The sequence below is a fragment of the Lactuca virosa genome, chromosome 8 (genome assembly GCF_052849685.1).
Source record: "Lactuca virosa cultivar CGN04683 chromosome 8, Lactuca_virosa_CGN04683_v6, whole genome shotgun sequence".
In the NCBI taxonomy this organism is placed as follows: domain Eukaryota; kingdom Viridiplantae; phylum Streptophyta; class Magnoliopsida; order Asterales; family Asteraceae; genus Lactuca; species Lactuca virosa.
In genome coordinates, this window is record NC_136433.1 from 82,106,497 (window position 1) to 82,131,035 (window position 24,539).

The window sequence follows — 24,539 nt, forward strand, 5'->3', positions numbered from 1 at the left end:
TTTTCAAGATCCAAAACTCAAATCCTCTCAAGTACCATCCAATTTTCCTTCTTGATCTTCAACTTTGTAAGTGTTTCTTACCCTAAAAAGTTGATATCTTACTTAATCTAGTGATCTTACATGATTCCATCCGTGAAATCATTCCATATGTGTAGATCTTCAAGTTTCACCAAGAACACCAAGAACACACACTAGTGTTCTTGGACTTCTAACACCTTTTCAAGCTTCTACATAGTAAGTACTCTTGCCCTAGTGTGTTATAAGACTTGCTACACTTCTTAATCATCTAGAAAACATAAGGAAACACAAGATCAAAGGTGTTTACGGTCCAAGATGTTCTTGGACCGTAAACCCTAATGAAGGGGCCAAAGTGTGCCCTAGTCCCTTACCAAGCCTTGGATACTAGTCTAGATACCATCCTTGATGTGCTTAGGACTTAAAACATCAAAAAGACCATAAACCATTTGGGTTTACGGCCGTAAACCCAAGGAGAAATGGTCCAAGGACCGTAAACTCCACAACGGGGTGAAATGGTGCCCTAATCACTTCCTAAGGCTTAAACATGAAGTAGGAATGCTAGCTCACCTTACTTCATGTTCCTTGTTTGGTACTTATATTCTGTTAAATGTGTACTTATATAGATATAGTTATATAAGTAGGATTGAAAGGACTTAAGACTGATAGCTCACCTTACTTCCTGTTCCTTGTTTGGTTGTGGACTTAGGGTATTCAGGTTATTTGTCCGAAGGTCGTTTGAATCCTAGTTATATATTATGTATATGTATATAGGTATAAAAGTTCCTTCTTTCATTCAGTTCAATACCTTTGGGTAGCAAAGGTATGCACACATGTTCATACATTCAAACAACATTACTAGTAAGCATAATAGGTATAGTTTAGGGATATACTAATACTATTACTAGAACAGTGAAACATACAAAGAGTCAGTTCATACATGAGTCAATACTATACAGAGAGAACATAACATACAGATAGAAAATACTATGATGAGAAACAAACAATATTATACAGAGAAAACATAGATACATGCTAGACAGGGAGAGAACACACAATACAGCTAGCACATACATATACTAGAACATTACTACAGTTATGTGAGCCACGTAACGGGGCATGGCACTACTTGTCATGACCGTTTTGTATCCAGAATCTCCTTAAGTGGGGAGCGTATGAGTACAGGCCGATCACATTGTCGCGTTCTATACTCGGTAGCAGGGTACAGGCCGATCATATGGTACTTTAAATAACAATTGGTTTAAGGTAGTTAGTACAGCAGTAGTTACTTAATACAACACTACAGTACTATTTCATTTTCCCATTACATTCACTTTGTGATCTTCACACAATAAACAATAATGTAAAAACTATATTTTTGGTTAATGATAGTCAGATTTGGGAAAATACACACTCTTACAAGAGACACACACAGATACTAGATGCCTTGGTAGAAGGCTACTTTTAGTAGGAAACATAGGGTTTTCTAGGGGAGTTCAAACAATTACAAACTTTTACACCTTATACAATTATAGACTTACAAACACTTTCATACAAATACAGACACTAATATACTTATGATCTCACCAGCTTTAAAGCTGATAAACTCTTTCAAAATAACTTGTATTCTCAGGTCACCAGTAGACAGGTACCGGAGCCAGGTTTTGAGAAGATGGAGCTCGTTCAAGACTCATCTTTTATTTTGATTCATATTTTTTGGTGTCTATATAACTTGACATAACACACTTGTATGAAATTATATTATTAATGCAATGGATGATGTTGTTGCTTGTTTACTACTATGCATTGTTGTGATACTGTACATGACATCCTCCACCCCCGAACGATTCCGCCGTTCCGGTTTTGGGGTGTGACAAATTCCACTAGCCAATGCTTATCCCCCAGATACCGTCATTGCTTATTCTCCGGGAAAAGAAGTTCATGACTCGTGGGCCTTCTACCTCTACGCGGCGTTGTTGTGTCAGGCTTTTGCCCATTGCGGAAAATTCCCAACTGGTTCCTCCCGTAGGAGTCCGGGTTGTGTCTCAGTCCTAGTGTGGCTGATCATTCTCTCAGACGAGATACTGATCATCACCTTGATAAGCTATTACCTCACCAACTAGCTAATCAGACGTAACCCCCCCTGCTCGGTCGGATTCCTCCTTTTTGTCCTCAGCCTACGAGGTATTAGCAGCAATTTCCAGCTGTTGTTCCCCTCCCAAGGGCAGGTTCTTACGTGTTACTCACTCATCCGCCAGTAGAAACACCATTTCCCATCCGATTTGCATGTGTTAAGCATGCCGCCAGCGTTCATCCTGAGCCATGATTGAACTCTCCTTGAGATTCATGGTTGCATTACTTATAGCTTCCTTATTCGTAGACAAAGCGGATTCGGAACTGTATTTCATTCCAAGGCCTAACTTGTATCCATGTGCTTCATATTCGCCCGAAGTTAGCTCTTAGAAATATAGCCATTCCTGCCCCCTCACGTCAATCCCACGATCCTCTTATCCATTCTCATTCAATCACGGCAGGGTAGCAAATCAAAATATCAAAACTCACATTGGGTTTAGGGATAATCAGGCTCGAACTGATGACTTCCACCACGTCAAGGTTACACTCTGCCGCTGAGTTATATCCCGACTATGGATCCCATACTACCTCCCATAAACTGAAAATTCATAACCCCAATTGCTACGGTAATACCGTTTAGTTGCCGACTGCCTATTTTAAACAGCCTTGGTTAATCCTGTCTTTCTTTGATAAGAATCGATACGATTTTTATTAGGCTCCTCCTCCGAATGAAATTTAATGTGATCCAGAGAGACCATGTCTTCATCCATAGGCCCCCATGTGCCCGGATCGATCAAATGTTTGATTTTATCTAAACTACTCATTTTCAAATGATATCCACATTGTTCACAAAGATGCATCTTTGGTTTAAAAAACTTCTTATAATTTAATCCATAATAATTTTTGCATTAAACCCACAAATGCTGGTATTGTTCAGTTACACCCATATGAGTAGAACTTTTTGATATAATTTGATCACTCGTTCCAATATCCTCATTTTGACTACTATTTCCACTTTTACTACAAATGGAACTAGAAATGTAATTGTTACTACAATTTTCATTACCACATACAATGTAACTATCAATACAGATTTGGGACTGAAGATAACTGTCAATGCAACTATTAATGTGATTATTCCAAGTATATTGAGTATCATCCATGTAATGAATGTGGTCGGGATTATTACTATTAGATCCATTATTCAGATAACTAGAATTCCGATAAAAATAACTTTCTAATTCACTACAAAAAGGATGATCACTGGCAATCTCAAAATATGATTTTCAATATCAAAATAGAAGCTACATAGTTGCGATTACTCTCTTAGTATCCTTCCCTAATCGTCGACTTTAAGTCATGGAAGAAAGAATACGGTGTGGTGTTTATTAGATAGAGGCTTACCGGGTTTGCTCTATTGGATCAACCATAGAGATTGTTTGTATTTGACAATGAAGTCTTCACTTTTGATTAGTAATTTAAACAGTTTATTGTTGCATAGATGTTTATTTTATTTTTATCCATGATTTTTAGGATTACAAAATTTCAAATATTAATTTTTTGCTTTCATTGATATTTGGATCTATAAATCGTTTATACACCAATCTTCAACATTCACCTACAATATCAACAACAACAACAACAACAATATATATATATATATATATATATATATATATATATATATATATATATATATATATATATATTATTCACGAATACTATTCAAACCAGGAGTCTATAACGACTTTGGTGTTAGACCATACGGTATACAAGCCACGAGCCAGTCCGTGATTGAGGTGGCAACGAACCATGACCATGCACACCACCCCGGCTGGCCATGGTTGCTCTATTTCTTGGTGGTTTTTTATGCGGACCACAAGTCACAATGCTCAATGAGGGTTTCCCTTTGTTTGACCATTTGACTAGCCATTCCAACGGCTGAATTTTGAAAAAAACTAATTAAAAAAAAAACAAATTTACATAACAATTTTACCTATAAATACCAAACTTTTATCCCTCACTTCTTACATCATTCTTTTCTTTCTATATACACAAAATACGCACAACATTTTCACAACCATCAAAAATGGATCCCAACCAAAATACCCCCCCCCCTAAACTTTAGAAATCGCAAATCTGATAACGTTTTTGCGTTAGGTACCACCCATCGCCAATTTCCGTCCATGGAATCACCTCAAGGTGGTTTTTTCAATTTACATCAAACAGGTTCCCTTATCCAACAAACACCACTTTTCCAACAACAATACCAACCTTTCCTGGCCTTTCAACAACAATTCCAACAACTATTTAATCCACAATCGTCACAACCACCACCTTCACAACCGTAACAATCACAACCACCTCCTTGGTTGGATTTCATTTCAGAAACGCAACCATCGCCAACACCACAACAACCAAAAAAGAAGAAAGGAAAAAAACCGGCGCGACCCACTACTACCCAAGAAAGGATGACATGGACAGAAGTGGAAGAAGAAAAGCTAGCAGAGGCGTGGGTTTCGGTTTCCCAAGACCCAATTGAAGGAGATAATCAAACCTTCAATTGTTTTTGGAAGAAAGTTAGAAGCGTGTTTTACGCTTTAACGGGAAGTGAATCTTGAAATCCCGATCAAATTAGCTCCAAGTGGCGCCATATTCGACTAAAATGCACGGAATTTAGAGGAATATACAACAACCTACAAAACATACGCAAAAGCAGGTCAAACGATTTTGATGTCTTCAAGGCGACCTTGGTACAATTTGAAAAAACAACGTCGACCTGCATAGTTTTTCCGTATGTGAAAGTGTGGCTAAAATTGAAAGACGCTCCAAAGTGGATACAACAAACGGAAAGAACTTCACAAACCTCTTCTGGTTCAAAGCGTTCAAGAAACCCTGATGCAACTTCCCGACAATCGGACGGGCGAACACACATCGACATCAACAATGATCCGCTCGATCTTGAAAATGAACAACCACTTCGTCGGCCTGATGGAAGAAGTAAAGCAATAAAAAAATATTGGCTCGACGTCTACGGAATCTAGTATTATGGATAATTTTGGAGACAAATTTGATCGATATGTGCAAGTTCAACAGAATAATGCTGAGATAATGAATCGGGTGGAAAAAAATGATTGAAGCACAAACGTCATTTCAAGAGGCACAAGCGACGCTTCAAACAAAAACCGATATGGAAATCTTGAAAATAAAAGCGGACGACCTCGAAGGCGAAGATTTGGAGTTTTTCTCGCGATGAAGAGTCCGTTCGAACCCAAAATAGGAATATGGTGTATTTTATTTTAGTTATGTTTGGTAATTTTAGGTTTTTTATTTTTATTGTTATTTTTATTTTAATTAATGTAATTTTTTTTAATGTAATGTGATATTTTAATTTAATTTTGTTTAATGTAATGTGGACCCCAACAATTTCTCAAGTGTCTTAAGTTGTCTTTTTTCAAATACCACAAATGCCACCAATCTAAGGATTACGGATCCTTCTTTGTTGATAAGGTCTAATGATTCACATGAATATGCCCGTTGTAAGTCAATATGATATATAGAGTCACCACGAATTGTTATTAGTTTCCTAAAATGATTTCTCATAAGATAGTGTGGACATTCAAGTTAAAAGTTAAATCCAGATGGAGAGGATATCTCAAGACTCAAGGTAATCAACCAAAGATCACAAGAGATATTCATGTTGTTTCATTATGAAGGGGTATGAGCTACGGAACTTTGGCTTTATCCTTAGAAACATAGGTACGGTGGGTAAGTACACCACTACTCACAAAATATAATACTTGAAAACCCGAATAATTGTGTTATTTAACTCACGTTTTGGTTATTTAAAGTTTAAAGAAATAGATATAAAACAATCAGTGTACCTTATTTAACTATATATACTTTCCCTTTGTTCATGTACAAAAAAAAGTCACAATATGTATTATTTACCTTATGATATTTAATCACTACAAAATATGAGTCTTCGAGTTACAAATAACGTATATATTAAGGAGGGAAATGAAGGTATACAATGAAACAAAAGTGATCAATGTCAAAGTGAATTAAGCAACTAACTATGATGACATATCTGTAATTCAAGTTAAACAAGTAAGTCGTTGTAGTATAGTGGTAAGTATTCCCGCCTGTCACGCGGGTGACCCGGGTTCGATCCCCGGCAACGGCGTTTTTTAATTTCTACGCATTAGACAATTAAAACATAGAGATGTTCATGATTCAGTCCAAAATAAACTTAGTTTTCCTTTTTTTTTTTTTTTTTTTTTTTTTTTTTAATTTCGTTTGAAACCCCCATAAACGTTATTGACAATGAACACCAGTCTGCATAAAACTCCATTATTGATGCTCTAAGTTTGTGCATATCAAATCTTTATTTCTTTAGAAATCATGTAACTAGAATTATAAGCTTAAATAATCCAAAAAAAAATAATAATAACTATATGTATTGAACTATATATTATGATAATAGATGGATATAATAATTACTATAGAAGAATAGTGCATTTAAGTTTTTAACGGGTTAAAAGAAAGATGGGTGACATAATAATTACTAACATCTTATGTTGCTTTGTCCAGCACTTTTGTATCGGGTTCACCTTCATAATCCCAGAAGGGTATTTTGGACAATTCACATCTCATTGGTCAGAAAATGATAACGGGCATCTTTGATTGAGTGTATGCAGCATTAAAAGATACACGCAAAGCACATATACCTACATACTCAATCTCCTTAATACAGCATGGTCTAAAAGGTTCTGGTTTGGACTGAAACCGATATTAAAAAGACAAAAATTGTAAAAGAAGGGACATTGACTTACTCTCGATATCTCATCTATGCAAAAGACAAAAATACCCTCGTCCAGAGTCTCATATAAAAAATGCCACATTAGAGACCATTCCAAGGATAAGACTTTTAGCATCCTAACTTATACATGCTAGATTACAATATCAAACACAAACCAAAAATTCTTCAAAAAAGTAGCAAAAATCATCTTTCTTTCTATTAATTTATGGCCTCAACTCCACAACAGATTGTACATCAAGTTCAATACAACTATGAGTAAATTTGCATCATCTGTCATACCACAACAATCAAGAAACAATGTATCTAACTCTAATCCAAAACAAAAACACCCCAAAAGGGACATTTTCTCATCAAAGATCATAAATTTCCAAGCTTTTCCATGCTAACAACTTCATCCACCTCCATTAACCAATTCATAAAGCTATAAATTCAATACCCCATTTATATATTCTCCCCTTAATCATACATTTCACTAACTTTTTTTCTCCCAATAAACTATTGATCAACCCCACCTACAGGTGAAACAGTCAATGCCTCTAAAACCGATTGACATTCTACACTTGAACCATTTTCCAAACTGTAAGACTTGCAACTGAAGTAGAAAACAGTACTCATCATAAAATTAATGAGCACCACAAAACTATACATGATAACTAAAAGTGGTCCTTCCCATATCCTCGAAGACCCATCTCCATAGCTTAAAGTTTTCACACGATGCTCAAATAATCCCTCAATAAAAGCCATTCCGATTGTGGATCCAAGAAATATCATCAATCCAACTTGAGTTTGACCCCTGATTAGAACAGTAGATCTTAGTATCGCTTCAGACCCTGAAATGTCTTCCAATACTGAAATCACCATGGAAAGATCGCAAATGATGATGGCGTTTGCGAAGAACACTGAGAAAAATAACCCGAATATGATAGCAGAGTAGGCGATTAGATTTGGGGAGAATCCGATTACAGAGAGTAAGCTGCTGACGCCAATGAGTAGAACGAGAAATGAAGTTAAGCAGCCGACTATTACAGTGCATACTAACAAGTATGTGGAGACGATTCGTTTCCAGATCTTCCGTAAGATGAGATAGAATTTGGAGGAATCGAACATTTTTCGTGAGTAAGTGCAATCGACAGAGTAGACAACAGCCGCTTTTGAAATCAATAACAATGTGACGTATAAAGGGAAACACATTGTGGTTGAGATGGCCATTTCCGAGAATTTTTGGCAAGAGTGTTCGACGAAAGGTCTTAGAGGAAGGCCACTTGATTTTGAAACTAACAAGAATCTGATAGCAAGTCTTTTGACGATGGATGGATCGACTAAGACATTTGATAAAAGAACAGCTGAAACAGGACAGATTAGTAACGCCCCAATTACCATGAACCCACTGAGATTATACCTTAGAATCCTTACTGTTTCTCTCAAGATTTCTAAAGCACTAGTTGATTGAAAGACGTGATCTGATCGAGTAACATTGTTGGGTAAGTCTTGTTCGAAGGGTTGAAGATCTGGGGTTTCTTTGTGTACTGCGATTGTGCTGAGCCTAGGGCTTGGTCCTTGTGGGGGTTCCATGATTGAACCAAAAAAGAGACCCAATTTGTGAAAACTCAACACAGAAAAATGAATCGCATGGTAATGAAGGTTTAAATCAAGCTGATTGCATCTGGGTTTTGTGGCATACCTGATGGGAATGATCTGTGTGGATAAATATGTGTGTAGAGGGAGTGTTTATCGATGGATTTTGGTGAGGACCGATCTGGGAACTGTGAAGACGAGAAGGTGGAATCACGTGAGAAGGGGGTGTATCTCATGAAGATCGATAGAGTGAGATTGGAAAGGTCATGAAGAGAGAGATGTGTGTCGATTTGAAGAATGATTGGGAACGAAGGAAGGAGATGCGCGTCGGTGTCTTTGACTTTCGTGTGTGTTTGGGCTTGCCTAGGTTCTCGTGTGTAATGGAATGTGTACTTTAATTTTTATGGTATGTGACAAGGTTTTTTTTAAATTTTAGGGTGTGTACTTTGTAAATTGCAAAATGGTTAATATGTTTTTTAATATTTAAAAACTATGTGTAAAACCCGTGAATTATATGAGTTGATTAAAAAAAATTAAATATCAAAATGTAAACAATAACTATTTTTTAAAATAAAATTTTGAAATAAGAAATAAAAAAACATATTAATTGCAATTTAGTATCACATTTATTACATTTATACTTACATATAGTATAAATATAAATATTATATGACTTTTTAATTTAAAAAATTTTAAAAAATCAAAAATTTACATGTGGATATTATTTATTTCAAAATTATTAAAAAATGACAAGTGTCAAAAACATGAGAGATTGACATGTGGCAAAATAAATTTCCATTTATTATAGTAGACTAGATGTAAGACCCGTATAGTACACGGATTTATTAAAAATAAAAGTTAATATAAAGTTTAAACATTATGTATTTTTAAAAATAATATTTTTACATAAATAAAAATGATATAATAATGAATAAAGTAAGTAATTCAATATATACTAATAAAAAAACATTGATATATTTTAAAGAATGATGTTGAAAATTAATGTGTAAACATTAAACATTTTTTTAAAGTAAACTTTCAAAATAAATACAAACGTAATGATAATAAGTAAATAGTTTATATGTATACTAATAAAAAAACCATTGACATATTGATATGGTGGACATAACATTGAATTTTTTTTATCTAACTATAATTTTATATGTATGTGTTTGTCTTTAGGTTCGTTAGAATCTATATTATGTTTTTATCTTTAAACAATAATAAATCCAAAAATAAAATTATGTTGAAAAAATGTTATCAAAATTTAAAAGTTCAATTATTAAAATGGAGACATTATAAATTTAAATGTGTAGCTATATAAAAATATTGTTAATCATTACACATTTTACTAGACTTGAGTTTAGTAAAATGTAAGTTCACATTTTATTCATTGTTTCTATATATATTACATGTATAAAATATAAAATATATATACTACTTAATTGTCATATAACGTATAAAAAAAGATATTATATATAGATAAAATACTTTGGTATTTTCTTAAATATATTTAGAAAAATATAGGAAGATATATGTATATATAGGTAAATATAAATTTATATTGAAATAAAAAAAACATTTACCTAAATACATGATTTAAAAATGCATAATACTAATCTCTAAATGTGGATTAAGTACGTACCATATATAAGCTAGGGGTGTGCGTGGTGCGGTTTGGTGCGGTTTAAAGTCGAAACCGCAAACCGCACCGCATATGCGGTTTGAGTTTTTTTGAAACCGCAAACCGCACCGTAGAAGTTCAAAACCGCGTTATGCGGTGCGGTTTGTTGTGGGCGGTTTGTGCGGTTTAAGTGCGGTTTTACGGTTTGATGAGTTGCTACATTTTATAACTTTTGAAAAATCTAAAAAACCTTTTGATCTTTTGAGATATAAAACTAGAAACTAGAAATGTTTTGCAAAAAACTCAAAAACAAGTTGCTTTCTGTAATACGTTTGTTAACTAATTCCTATTATATGACTATATTCACTAATTTAAGGCTAATTAACATATCCATATTTATCCATACCAACATTCTAACTGTTACGAACTTGTAATCAAACAATTATTACTATTTTATTAATCCTAGTGATGAAAAAAATACACTTTCTTATATATATATATATATATATATATATATATATATATATATATGCGGTGCGGTTTAAACCGCAACTTTGTAATTGAAAACCACAAACTGCACCGCATAGTGCGGTTTAACGATATAACAAACTGCAAACCGCACCGCAAAAGTTTTAAACTGTATTATGTGGTGCGGTGTGGTGCGGTGCGGGCGGTTTATGCGGTTTGTGTGGTTTGGTGCACACCCCTAATATAAACCTTACTAAGAAAAGAAATGGCTAGAATATTTATTCTCAAGATTAATAGAATTAATGTATCTACCATATATTAATCCTACTAAAAAGTGGATTTTAAATTTTAAGAAAATGAAAAATAAGAAAATGACAAGTGGAAAAAATAAAATCAAAAAATCTTAGAAAAATGACATGTGTCAAATGTAATGAGAAGAAGACATGTGGCAAAATCATTTTCATTTATTAGGATAGATTTTGACAAATATAACTATTTTTTTATCTTATTTCTAAAAATTAACAAAAATGGTTTATTTTTCAAAAATAACCATCAATTTCATATTTTTGGCATGCCCTCTAGGAACTCCACATATATTTAAGTTGGAATTTTGTTTATATCCAGTGGTGGTTTTAGTATATGACACACAATGGCCCTTGCAACCCATGACTTTTTCAGACGCATTGTAAAAATTTTCGAAGTTTTTCGAATTTTTTTCTACTATTGTGCAAGCCTTCAATTTCTCGTGCAACCTCTACTATGAAATCATGTGTCTGCCTCTATTTATATCCTTATAAACTTTAATAATTACGTTTATATCTTTGTAAAACTTTAAATTACATGTATATCCTTATAAAAACTATAAACTCATATATATACCCAAATATTGAATTTAATCATAATTGATATATTTAAAAATTTTAAAAATTTATATTTAAACTAGATTATAACTAAATTAATAAAACACATATTTACATTCATTCTTATAATCGATCTCTTTATTCACGACCATATTATTTTCCAATTCATATTTTGTATATTCGATTAGCAAAATCAGGTGATTGCATATTCCTAATCGATCGCTAAACAATGTATTTCATTTCCTACAATCGATTTAGGAGACATGCAGTTATTCTCTTTTAAATAGTTTTGTTCTTCCTCTGGTTCTTTTGAACTGAAGACTTCAGTTGCAGGTAAACTCACCGAAAAACTAATTTTAATGTGGGTGTGAATATATTGTAAAGATTCATGAAGTAATATGTCAAGAATAAAAATGTGGGAGAATGTAATATAGTAGCGTTACAAGTTAATTATTTTCTTAATAATAAAAAAATCAATTTAAAAATAGTGTTTTTTTTAATAAATTAAATATAATTAAATTATGTATTTGAGTTGCTTTTTCTTTCCCTATAATCCAAAAGAAATTAATTGAAGCCGCGGGGCCCTATCCATTTATTAATTCGACCCAACTTGAAATTGACTTCGGTTTGCTCCCTTTCACTAATTTAAAGAATGTTTTGTACCGAGCCGGAATAAATTATTCTCAAAACTCTTAATTGATACGACATGCTATTTTTTCCGTTCATTCCCTTTCAGGATCAGTCGTGGTCTTCCAAACTTGACCGATGGTATGGATGAATCCCTCGCTTCATATATATATATATATATATATATATATATATATATATATATAGGGGAGGGTTCATGCGAAAAAGCAAATAATTTGCGAAAACGCAAAAACAAGAAAAATCTATGAGATTGTGCCACCTCAACATTATATTTTGGACAATAATTCATCCAAACTTTGAAATACATGATGATAATCAATAATAAATAATAGATGAGAAATTGTTTCATATTAGCAAAGTATGATTTTTGACATTTTTATTATGAAAAAGTGAATTTAAAAATGGTTAAGGACGTGAAAAAAAAGTAATTATTAAAAACGTTTTTAAATCTATATTATCATAACACAATCCAATGTAAACTTATTATCTTTAATTTAGTGCTAATAAATTTATTTTTTATAGTACATGTGTTTGATTTTTATAAGATAAAATATGTTTTCGTGTTTTCGCAAGATATTTATGTTTTCGCATTAACCTACTTTTATATATATATATATATATATATACCAATTTTCATATTTTTGTTTTCCAATCCACAGAAGCTTCTCTGCGAACTCATTAATGAAGAACGAATCTACAAAAGCTTATATGTGAAATCAATATATTCGTACTACGGACTCAATACAAAAGTACAAAAAAATAATGATAAATCATAATCTGTACGGTAGTAATTATGACTTTTTTTCTCATATAAAATGGTAGAATTAAAAAAAATCGTTTGAAAAAAATTCAAATAAAATTCATCTATGATTTACAAAAAATATGAACGAACTCTTTGGTATTGTTTGTATGGGAGAGTCTTGGAAAAACAGTAGATAAAGAAAACGCATATGTTAGGTCATTAATTACATACTTCAATGTGCGCATGCATATATATATATATATATATATATATATATATATATATATATATATATATATATATATATATATATATATATTCCAATAGATATTAATTATGTGGGGTTGATAAAATTGATTAAAGTGAAGACAGATCATATAGATAATAGTATTATTAAGTTGTAATTCTAACATCTAGAATATAGGTATGTTATGGATGTAGTTTATGAGAATGATGTAAGACATATGAAAAATGTTAGTGCTAATAAGACATTGTTGTGTATATGTGTTTTGGTGATGGTTGGTGATGTTCAAGAAAAAATAGTGGTGAATCAATTAAATGTTGGCGGCGATAAACTAATGATCAAAACCTCTAAAATGGAAGAATATGATCCAGCAGAAACCATTCCAGTGAAAGAGGAAGCAACAATTTAGTGGGTTTACATATAATTTCTTCTGTTCTTGAAAACATTGTATATAATGGTCCACTAAGAACTAAATAAAATGGTTTACCACATAATGTTGATTATGGTGTTGATTATGGCATTGAAGATGATGATGAATGTACATGTAATCATCATATCATATCATACATACTTATAAAGCTAGCATTTTTCCTTGAACCTCATGCATTTGAAACCCCCATAAAAATTTGCAAACACCTCATGCATTTGAAACCTCCTATTTTAATGAATACCACTCAAAAGTCTCTTAATAATGATTAACAATTCAAAGATTTTATAACTTCTATAATATATTTAATAAAAAATTAATGGATACTCTACTATAAAAAGGTCAAGCTTTTTAAGTAGACACACAAATACAAATCACATACAAAATTCACAAAGAAAACAAGTTTAAAGTTTTTTGTGTTGGTTTGAGGGCTTTGAATAATTTTTTAAGCCATGATATTATGTTGAAGTTTTTAATTTGTAAGTTTGTTATATACTAATTCTTTTATGTATTCTTGATTTAAGTATTCTTTTAAGAAAATCATTGTATGTTGTGGTTGAAATTTTAATGTAAATTAGATTAGATTCATGTTATCGATCATATGTTATGGAATGTGATATATATAATATTTAATTAACTATTGTATACATGCTTGTATGTTCATGTTGCTTCAAAACAATAATTAATTAAAAATCATGGATATGTCATATTATCCATGTAAGCCTTTTTTAAAATGCAAATTGTCAATCTTATCATTTTATATTTTAGTATATGTTTAACATTTTAATTATAATAATAAGTGCTTTTGAAAAGTTTCTTTCACTTATTAATAATAACAAGTGATTTTAAAATTAATAAGCAATAATTATAAATAATAAAATCAAATTACATGGATATGTTACATTTATCAATGCAAGTCTCTTTTGAAATGCAAATTGTCTATCTTATCACTTTATAATTTAGTGTATGTTTCACATTTTAATAATAATATTAAGTGTTTCTTAAAAGTCTTCTTTAACTTATTATTAATAATAAGTGGTTTAAAATTAATGAATAACAATTTTAAATGATAATAACATCAAATTATAAATTACATGTAGCTATAAATAAATTGTATTTTAAATGAACATCATTATTTAAATTAGAAAATGATCGCATAAGTAAAAGTATAATTAATCAATAATAATAATTGTTAAAAATAATACTAAATAGATAATTATATTTAATTCTATTAATGAGGAAATGTGGGTTGATGTCAATGAATATTAGTGTTCAAAATAATTGAGATTATATATATATATATATATATATATATATATATATATATATATATATATATAAATTAGTGTAAAAATATTATCTCAAAGTTAATGTCAATTACATAACCATTTTAAACATATATTTTTGAATATTTTAACAATATATTTTTAATCTTCAATGCGCAATGCGCATGAATTTCCTTTCACCACATTCATTTGAAACTCCCATGACTTTTCAATTCTTTCTAATAATGATTATAAGTTGGTTAATAAGATTAAACAAATATTAAACCTAAAGTGCAATTATATATAAACAAAATTTCAATATTAAAAGAATATATTTACTTCTACTTATAAAGTTATGTTTTTTTAACTTTTAATATATTATACTTAATTTATTAGTTTTAATATATTGTTGGATTTAAACCATTATTATTTTAAGCTACAACTTTTGAACAATTTGTATAAAATACTTAAATTATAAATTTTAAATATAACATTATAGGATCCACTTAAATATAAATTTTAGTTTAACTTAAACAACCCAAAGAATATTTTGTAAATAGCTAAAAGTGATAAATTGTAGTGTCTTTCTAATAATGATTAGAAGTTGGTTAATAAGGTAAAATAAATATCAAACCTAAAGTGTAATCATAAATAAACTAAATTTCAATATTATAATAATATTTTTACTTCTATTTATAAAGTTATGTCTTTAACTTTTAACATATTATAGTTGATTTATTAATTTTAATATGTGGTTGTATGTAAACCAGTATCAGTTTAAAGCTACAACTTTTGAACAGTGTTGAAAAAATACTTAAATTGTTAATTTAAATATAACATTAGAGTGTCAACTTAAATATAATTTTCAGTTCCACTTAAAAAACCCAACGATTATTTTGTGAATAGTTAAAAGTGATAAGTTGTAGTGCTAAATGCAAAAACAAAATTATAATATCAATTTAACTAAAATATTTCCTATAGATAATTTCATAATCGTTAAAAGTTTTCAAATAAGTAGCTTAAAATAACTTACAATAACAATATTTAAAAATAACTCTATATAAATGGTTATAATGTTACCTTTAAAATCAAAAAACAATGTTTGATGTTTTAAATAATTATAATGATAGAAATTAAAAAGTTAAGCAAATAAATTTAAAAAAATTAATTAACAATAACAACAACAATAAATAACATTAAACCATATATTATATTTAATTTTATTCATGAGTAACTCGCGAGTAGAAATCATTCAAACAGTTGAGATTATGCAGTTATAATAGATGTATACACTATCATATTATTTAAAATAATCAATATATTATATCAATTTAGTATACGAATTATTATATCAAATTTAATAACAACGTATTGTTATATTTAAAAAAAACATAGTTGATTTGTAAAGATTTCAACTATATAGGTGTTTCTGCGCAACGCGCGGGCATTCGCCTAGTTATATTATAAAGGAAGCATTTTTCCTATCACCACATTCATTTGAAGTGATTATAAATAAATAAATTATAGTGTTTTTCTAATAATGATTATAAGTTGGTTAATAAGGTTAAATAAATATCAAACCTAAAATTTAATCATAAATAAATTAAATTTCAATATTAAAATAATATATTTACTTCTACTTATAAAGTTATATCTTTAACTTTTAACATATTATAGTTAATTTATTAGATTTAATATGTTGTTGTATGTAAACCATTATTAGTTTAAAGCTACAACTTTTGAACAGTTTGGACAAAATACTTAAATTGTTAATTTAAATATAACATTACAGTGTCAACTTAAATATAAATTTCAGTTCTACATAAAAACATCAATGAATATTTTGTGAATAATTAAAAGTGATAAATTGTAGTGCTAAATGCAAAAACTAAATTATAATCTCAATTTAACTAAAATACTTCCTAACAATATTTTTATAATCGTTAAAAATTTTCAAATAAGTAGCTTTAAATAACTTACAATAACAATAGTTAAAAATAACTCTATATAAATGATTATATTGCTACCTTTAAAATCAAAAAACAATATTTGATGTTTTAAATAATTATAATAATAGAAATTAAAATGTTAAGCAAATAAATTTTAAAAAATTAATTAACAATAACAACAAGTATAAATAACATTAAACCATATATTATATTTAATTTTATTCATTAGTAACTCGCGGACAAAAGTCATTCAAACGGTTGGGATTATGCAGTTATAATAGATGTATATATTATCATACAATTCAAAATAATCAATATATTATATCAATTTAGTATATGAATTATTATATCAAATTTAACAACAACGTTATTGTTATATTTTAAAAAAATATATATTTGTAAAGATTTCAACTATATATGTATTTATGCGCAACGCGCGCGCATTCGCCTAGTGAAATAGATAAAATGATGGCTCTTACTATTGTTCTAGAAAATAATTTAGTTAATTAAGGAGCACCAATAGATTTTTGTGAAAAAACATGACAGTGAAGGATCTATTGAATCTGAAAAATGTTGGTCGGATGATGAATTTACAAACAAATGCAAAACTCAAACGTCATTCCCATATATACCTCTCATACCACCTTACCTTGGTCCGATTAATGCTTTTACGCCATCTCACAGAATACTTCTAAGCCGAATCTTAGAAAAATCACAACTTTCTTTCACGAAGTCAGATTTACACTCTCTATATGCACGCTCTCGGTTAAACGAATACTACGATTTTTGTTTAGATCAATAAGGCTAAAAAGTAATTTATCGAAAATCTACTTTTCTACGAGACGTAGAGTCGTACCGGTTAAATCGCGAAATTTCGATGAAGCATAACTTCTTGGTATGAAGTCGGATTTGAACGCTCCTTATATCTCCGGAATCCTTATACGTATACTACAATTGGTTTAGATTATTTGTCCTAAGTAATGTTTTATCTTCAACGCATATTTTAAATCTTATATATTTTATTATTAAATACATTTAATATTCTATAGAACACATAAGCATATAAATATATGAATAATCATTTGTTATTCATTCACATAAGATTACAATGGTTGACCAAAGCGATTATAGACTATAACTTTATCTAGCGGGAAACGCGGGCGTTACATTAAATATTTAGGACATGTCTTAAATATTTTGAAGGGCCTACCTTATGGTGTTTGGAAAAAAAAACGAATGAAAAAAATATATAAACTATAGACAATAGAAGTCATCATATTTTGTGGCATGAAAGAGTCTCACACCAACTCCAAAAAGAAAGTGGTAGGGGGGGGGGGGGGTTTCATTGTAAATTGATGATTATTCTTTCACACTTTCACACAATAAAGAGCATTGGTTTAGACCGGCTTACTCAAAGTCTAAGTTGATTTTAGTCAAACATATAAATAAATTATGGAATGACCGATTTGGGCTCAATCATTTCACCACTAATGATTATACATGTTGAAGCAATTATTTTTCTGGTTGAACCCCCGGCACAAATGAACTAGTTTAGGAACCACATGTTTTTTCTATTTTAGACTTGTCACGGCCTGCAATAGTCGTTCATATTGATATTTTTTTAACACAATAAATAAATGAACATAATGGTATACAAAAAAGGAAAACGAGTAAATATAAACAAAATCTAAAATTCATTACCTCATAAATTATTTTTCATAAGCATGGATCCATAGACTATTTATTATATAGGTGCGTGAATATAGGCATGATTTTTTTTTAATGTACACTTTCGTATATTAAATTTTGGTGGGAAAAAATACATAAAAAGAAACGATTTATTAGATATAGATGAATATAGGTACCATTCTAAAATTGGCAAATTCGATATACAGAAGTTTTGGGAAAAAAATTACATAAGCATAGAGTAGACGATTTGTTATACACACGATGACATGAATGTGAACATAAATAAATATAGGTGAACGATATTAGAAATTTTCAATTTTATTTATTGAGTTTTGGGAAAAAATTACATAATAATAGACAATTTATTGGACATGTGAATAGATATAGGTACGATTTTAGAGAAGTCCAATTTTATATAGTGAATTTTGGGGGTAAAAATACATAAGTATAGAAAATCCTCCCTAAGGCTTGAGGGAGTGTACTCGCCATCCCTCTCGCCAAATAAGATGCTAAGATATCAAACACCACTCCTTTGGATTTGCCAAGGGAGGTGTTAAGAACTAGTCGTCAAGCAAATAGCGAGCGGAAAGAAGAGAGAGAAGATGTAATGATTGATTATGATTGGTTCATAGCTATTGTTATTTTTATCTCTCTTTTTTTCTTCAAAATAAACCCTATTAATTTAACACACCACCACTCCCTACCAAATGTTAAGAGTTAGTTGCTAAGAAAGAAAAATGATGTGACACTCAAAATAATGATGTGACAAGGTGTTAAGAGTGTTACCACTCCCCTTAGCCTAATAAATAAAGAACTTTTTGCCACTTGTCATTTTCTTATGCATTTGGAGACATGTAATTTTGTGGTTAATTTTTAGAAATTAATTTTCATTTGTTATTTTGTGTTAATTTTTTATTTTCTTAATTAACTATCTAATTTTTAGGTTATAGAAAGTAATTAATGTGTCATTAATTTGTTTTCTTATATTTTCAAATTTTAATATGTTTCCTTCAATATATATAATTCAAAATTGACATGTTTTTTTAAAGTTCATTGTCATTTTAGGCAAAATGGTTTATATAAAAAAAAATAATCAAACTTTGTTGCTTTTTATTGAGAAACTAAAAAAAATATTATATGGTCAAAATATAATTATTTTTCTGTAGTTTGTTTTATTAATATAAATTGAATTATTTATTTATTCATCATTTTGTTTGTATATATATTTTGAAATTTTATTTTAAAAAATACTTAATATTTACACTTTGATATTTAATGTTTTCTTTAAAAAAAATATTTAAAGTTTATATCTTCATATATAATTTTTTTAATTAATCTGTGTAGTACAAGATTTCACACCTAGTATAATTTTATTATATATGTGAATGAATACACGTACAATTCTAGAAAAGTCCAATTTTATACATCTAATTGTAGGAAGAAAAATAAATGAACATAGACGATTTCTTATACGTGTGGAAAAGTCTGATTTTTTAATGCACTTAATTTTCCACAAACAACGGACCCACATTTGACTTAAGAAAGCAACTCCGACGACGCGATAATGATCATGGTTCATATATAATTCTCTCTGCCACCGCCGCCACCACCATTTCCTGATTTCCACCATTGTGATCTGCCACTTCCATGAAAATAACACAGGTGCAAACCGTGAACCTTCGCACCATACTCTCCGAGACAAAGAGGATCGTGAAAGCTAACAACACCGACTTCATCGCTTTATACATCTTCTTCCTCCCTCTCGCCTTCTCTCTCGTCATCACCCCTACTCTCCACCTCCACCTCTCCGGCAGCTTCTTCACCGTCGATCTCTTCCACAATTCTCTCGCAAATAATCAGACTCTTGTAACATGTCATCTTCTCTACATCCTAATCGTCTATCTCCTCACTCTCTGTGCCATAGGCACGATTGGCTACAGTACATACAATGTTTTCATAGGTACGCCGGTCAATTTCTTCACATCCCTTAAATCCTTAACCTTCATCTTCTTCCCACTCGTTTCCACCGCCATCATAGCTCACCTTGTTCTACTTTTGATCTCGCTAACTTTCCTCCTGTTTGTTGGAATGATTGTTATGCTGGGGAAAAGCCTAGGGATACTTGTAATCGACTACAACTCGATTTACTTCATGTGGTTTTCCATCGCGACAATAATCGGTATAATAATCTATTTCCACATGAACTGGTGTTTGGTTTTCATGGTCGTTGTTGCAGAATCTAAATGGGGGTTTGCAGCTTTGATGAGGAGTTGGTATTTAGTGAAGGGGATGAGATCGGTTTCATTGTCATTGTTATTGTATAATTTGATCTGTAATGGGGGTATGGCGTGGTCATTTTCATATACTGTATATTTTTGTGCGTTCCGTAGGGAGACCCTGAGCTTTGTCTTGCTTACGATGTTTGGTTCCATCTTCCTGATGTTGTGTTTGGTTATGAACACTGCTGCCAACACTGTGTTCTATATGTACTGCAAGGCTTTCCATGGTGAATTGGAGCTTGAGATTGGTTATGGGTTTAATAATCATTACATCAACTTGCCTTCTTCCGATGACACTGTTGTTGGAGCTTGATGATCAAAGATTATAGCCTGGTTTTTCGGTCCTGTAGATGTTTATTTTGCTCATATGGTTTTGTTTTATACATGTATACATATACAAGTGCAGAAGTTTGTGTACTTGGTATAGAATTTGTAAAGACATGCTGAATATCCTATTAAAATAATAAGCATCCATGTAAAGTTTGTTTGTATCTTTTAAAGACTGTAATTTGTATGATTGTATCCTTGATGACATTATTATAGGTAGATCGCATTTCTAGGTTTGTAATAGGAGGAAGAAATGTAAAATGACTTGGGGGTCTTACTGTAAACGTTTAACTTTTTCTAGCTCCATGGTATTTTGTTTTTAATTCCAGTTTGTCGTTCTAAAAAACATTTGGGTTCGTTTAAGCAATGAGTCTCAAGTATAATAGCTTTGAATTTCCATATTTTCATGTTTTTTGTATCCTATTGTCAATTGATTACTTATTTTCTTGAATTTTTATATTTTTTTATGGTCAAGTCATCTTGAATTCATTTTATAATTTGGTATGAAGCGTTTGGACAGTTAAGATGTGTGATTTGAATTCATTGTATAATTTGGTACAAACTCCTATAAACTGAACCCAAGCAAGTCCGATATCTAAAAACCAAACAAAAAAAAAAAAACAGAACTAAAACATTTCCAAAATCACAAAACGGGATTTTTTTTCGGTGTATGTTGGGTTTTAAATAAAAAGTAAAAAACAATCGATATTGTAGTCGGTATATTATATATGTGGATGAATATAAGCATGATTTTAAAAATAAAATGTAAGGTCGTGATTTTTCAAACAAAATTTTCATTTTTATTTATTCAAAACATAACTCTTACGTTATATTACAAAACCTATTGTTGCATATTTAATTATAAAAGAGAGTTTTAGCAGAAGTCTTAAAATATTATTAATGCCTTCGATGCAGGTACAATTATGCGTGAATCTTTCCTCGACCCGAAGAACAATCTGAAAAGCAGTTATTCAACAACGGTGAACCAAGTTTTAGTGAGTTCTCCCAAGATACCACATACCACAACATATATTCAATGCATACATATAAGGGACTTCAGCTTATAGCTGGTCAACACTTTGGCCTTCAGCATATAGTTGGTTCGCCCCCACTAGCCTTCAACATGTAGTTGGTCTGTTTTCTTTGGCATTTAGCATAAAGCTAGTTCGCCCGAGTCTATTGGTCTTTAGCACAAGGCTGGTCTGTCCTCAACTCAATGTGTGTTTGTGTGAGTGTGTGTGTGTGTGTATATATATATATATATATATATATATATATATATATATATATATATATATATATATATATATATATATCCTACCTAATAAATGAAAATAATTTTGACACATGTCATTCTCTCATGCAATACGCTACATGTCATTTTGTCATAATTTTGAGATATTTATTTTCCACTTGTCATTTACTTCATTTTTTATTTTTGAATATATCATTAATTTAGTTTCTATAAATTCAACATACCATAATAACTATATTGATTTCAAATTTTAAATTTCGAATTTCAAACTTCAATTTCAATTTTAAATAAATTTACAATTTAAACCTTTATATTTAACATTTTGTTATAATTAGCACATTTAATACACGGGTTTGACAACTAAACACTTAATTTTAATATAAGTTTTCATGTTTTTTTTAATGTTTTTTGTTCATAATTTTTACTTATTTCAAACAAATAAACTTGCCGTTTAATCATTTGTATTTAATATTTTGTTTTGATCAACCTGTATAGTATACGGGTATCACAACTAGTATATATATATATATATATATATATATATATATATATATATATATATATATATATATGGTTGGGTTAAAAAAGGAACCATTTTAAATCTTTAAAACCAAAGAGCCAATCTTTTTTTAACTTTTAGAGCAAATTTTTAATCAAAAAAAAACTAAAAATATAAATATTTATAACTTTTTATCTTTCATCCATTGATATCAAATTTGATAAAAAAAAATGATTTGTTCAGATTCACACTGTGAATTTATGCAGATTCATACAGTGAATTTATACAAAATTAATGATTTATAATGCATATTCACAATGTGAATCTGAACAAATAAAAAAAAGTAAAAAAAAATTATCAATTTTGATATCAATGGAAAGAAGATAAAAAGTTATGAATTTCTATATTTTTAGAATTTTTTTCGATGAATAATAAGATCTAAAACTTGAAAAAATAATGGTTCTTTGGTTTTATGGTTTAAAATGGTTCATTGTTAAACTTTTGCGCATATATATATATATATATATATATATATATATATATATATATATATATATATATATATATATATATATATAGAGAGAGAGAGAGAGAGAGAGAGAGACACATACATATATCAAATAATCTCACATAACAGACAACTAACTAAGCTAGTCTAATTGCCTAATTGCATACTACATGGCAACTATATCTTAACATACAATGGATATATACTGGAGTATAAAATATAGTGAGAAGAACTCACCTGGACAATTTATCAGATGGTTATGAGATATCCGAGTAATCCAATTGGCGAGCAAGCGCGTAACAAGTATTAACCTATAATACTATAACTTATTAGTCGTTATGACAATCTGGTAATGTAGGCTAGATCTTTCACTAATCACAATTAATACCGATAGTTCTATCAAATAAAGATCAACCAGGCAGGACAGTTAGGATGAATTATCATTTCGGCATATAGCTTTTCTAAAATCCAACAACGTAGCCAAGAAGCCTATTCTAGACACCTCTCATATAAGTAGATCAATCAGTACTATGACCGTAATTACTGATAAATATTATTTATACATTTATAACAACGACTATGAGTATAAATATAAGTTACACTTTAAGCGTAGTAAGTGTAGCTTAACTTACAGGAATATCTTAGTGAAAATTGGGAAAATCTCAGCTCTCTGATGGCACAGGGCCTCGCTAAAGTAGTCGGGAATTAGGAAGTAAAGGGGCTAGGGTGTGGGAAGGTATCCAGAGGTTTTAGTGGTGGGATGAGTGAGCAAAAGTCTAAAAAATGCACATATATAGGAATTCAGGAGGAGTGCGTCGCGCCTGGTGACGTGGCCAATTCTCTTGCTGCCACGTGTCGCCTTTGTTGTGGTCCACATCGCCTGCTTCTAGAAGTTGTTCACACCACGCGTGCGTGAGTTTTAGATTTTCAAAAATCCGTATCTTTTTTTATATGCACATATAGTTATCGACGAGTAATAAAAATTTTATTTAGACTCCGTCGGCTAATTCTCACTTTATTTTTAAAGTTATGTTTTTACAGACTTAGAATATTAAAGTCTGTATAAAAATCATAACTCTCTCATGTGATATCTATTTTCAACTGTCTTTATATTGACGAAATCATATCGACGAGATCTTCAATTCTCGTTTAGATTGTTTTTCCCAATAATCGACTTATCTTAATTTCAGTTTCTGTGTCACACACCACTGCACTGAAACTTACAAAAATCATAACGTTCTCACAATAAGCTAGATTTAGAAGTTCTAAA

At 30.2% G+C, this 24,539-nt stretch overlaps 2 protein-coding genes, 1 non-coding gene and 1 pseudogene across 3 annotated transcripts; 2 read left to right on the forward strand and 2 right to left on the reverse strand.

The window, feature by feature from the left end:
• Positions 1-1,982: 1,982 nt before the first annotated feature.
• LOC145135159 (18S ribosomal RNA) lies at positions 1,983-2,319 on the reverse strand (annotated as a pseudogene).
• A 3,883-nt stretch (positions 2,320-6,202) lies between these two features.
• TRNAD-GUC (transfer RNA aspartic acid (anticodon GUC)) lies at positions 6,203-6,274 on the forward strand. Its single transcript has one exon. It is a non-coding gene; the product is annotated as a tRNA-Asp (tRNA).
• An 810-nt stretch (positions 6,275-7,084) lies between these two features.
• On the reverse strand, positions 7,085-8,863 carry LOC145134051 (uncharacterized). Its single transcript, XM_079068974.1, has one exon. It carries the CDS (start codon positions 8,480-8,482, stop codon positions 7,406-7,408), a length of 1,077 nt encoding a protein of 358 aa, XP_078925100.1. The 5' UTR covers positions 8,483-8,863; the 3' UTR covers positions 7,085-7,405.
• Positions 8,864-20,048: 11,185 nt separating this feature from the next.
• On the forward strand, positions 20,049-20,993 carry LOC145130551 (uncharacterized). The gene has a single exon (XM_079065330.1). It carries the CDS (start codon positions 20,049-20,051, stop codon positions 20,991-20,993), a length of 945 nt encoding a protein of 314 aa, XP_078921456.1.
• Positions 20,994-24,539: the final 3,546 nt, after the last annotated feature.